Raw genomic sequence first — 1,211 nt, 5'->3', positions numbered from 1 at the left:
TCAAAATCCCAGGGACAACTTTGTCTTCTCCCCCAACTTCTTGATTGCATTCTTGACCTCCTTGTTCCTCAGGCTGTAGACCATGGGGTTCAGCATGGGGATGACCATTGTATAAAACACAGATGCCATTTTGTCCGTGTCCATGGAATGGCTGGAGCTGGGCTGCAAGTACATGAACATGATCGTCCCATAGAAGATGGAGATGGCGGTGAAGTGAGAGGCACAGGTGGACAGAGTCTTCTGATAGCCTGCAGATGAGCGCATCTTTAGGATGGTGATAAAAATGAATATGTAGGAAACAAAGATAACTGAAAGAGCAGAAAAGACATTGAAGGTGTCAACATAAAGAAGAACCATCTCACCAAAATGTTTATCAGAGCAAGAGAGAGACATGACTGCTGGAACATCACAGAAAAAATGATGGACCACATCTGAGCTGCAGAAAATGCCACTGAATGCTTCCCCAACTTGGATGGAGGCATTCAGGAAGCCAGCAGCATAGCAGGCTATGACCAGACCTGCACACACACCTGTGGTCATGATGGTGGTGTAATGCAGGGGTTTGCACACGGCGGCATAGCGGTCATAGGCCATTGCAGCCAAGATGAAAACTTCCCCAGTGGCAAAGGCTGCAAAAAAGAACATCTGAGCAGCACATGCATTGTAGGAGATGACCTTGTCTCCCATGAGTAACCCAGCTATGACCGTAGGGGTGACAGCTGTAGAGTAACAGAAGTCCATCAGAGACAGGTTACTGAGGAAGAAGTACATGGGAGTGTGGAGACGAGAGTCCAACAGAATCAACAGGATCATCCCCAGGTTCCCGATGGCGTTTATGGCATATATAAGAGTGAAGATCATTACAAGTGGAATTCGTAGGTTTGTGGCTTTGGTCAATCCTAGGAGGATGAACTGGGTCACTTCTGTACTGTTCTCCATGAAGCTTGTATAGAAATCAGATGTTCCGTAGCAATTTGATGTAAAGGAACAGAAAGTTAGCAATGGAAATTACAATGAAACCCACATGTTTATGTATCAGGGTCATTATTTCAGTAAAGGAAGAGCGTGTGTCCCCAATACTTTGTACTTCAGACATTACTTTGAATGCATAATTTAATGAGTATATTATCTGAAATTCTAAATTGATGAAAAGGAATCATCACGGATCACCTCACCACTTTCTTATTCCTTTATATTTTTAAGCAGAGACT

General features: G+C 43.9%; 1 protein-coding gene across 1 annotated transcript; it reads right to left on the bottom strand.

The window, feature by feature from the left end:
• LOC119254340 (olfactory receptor 5B3-like) lies at nucleotides 1-939 on the bottom strand. Its single transcript, XM_037521448.1, has one exon. It carries the CDS (start codon nucleotides 937-939, stop codon nucleotides 1-3), a length of 939 nt encoding a protein of 312 aa, XP_037377345.1.
• Between the last annotated feature and the right edge of the window lie 272 nt (nucleotides 940-1,211).

Source organism: Talpa occidentalis, unplaced genomic scaffold (genome assembly GCF_014898055.3).
Source record: "Talpa occidentalis isolate TD23 unplaced genomic scaffold, MPIMG_talOcc4v2.1 talOcc4.3, whole genome shotgun sequence".
In the NCBI taxonomy this organism is placed as follows: domain Eukaryota; kingdom Metazoa; phylum Chordata; class Mammalia; order Eulipotyphla; family Talpidae; genus Talpa; species Talpa occidentalis.
Note: the sequence above shows the minus strand (reverse complement) of the source record. Positions and strands in the feature narration are given on the sequence as shown.

Bases quoted from the DNA above. Each gene is read 5' to 3' on its own strand.
- LOC119254340 (XM_037521448.1), bottom strand. From the start codon at position 939: ATGGAGAACAGTACAGAAGTGACCCAGTTCATCCTCCTAGGATTGACC.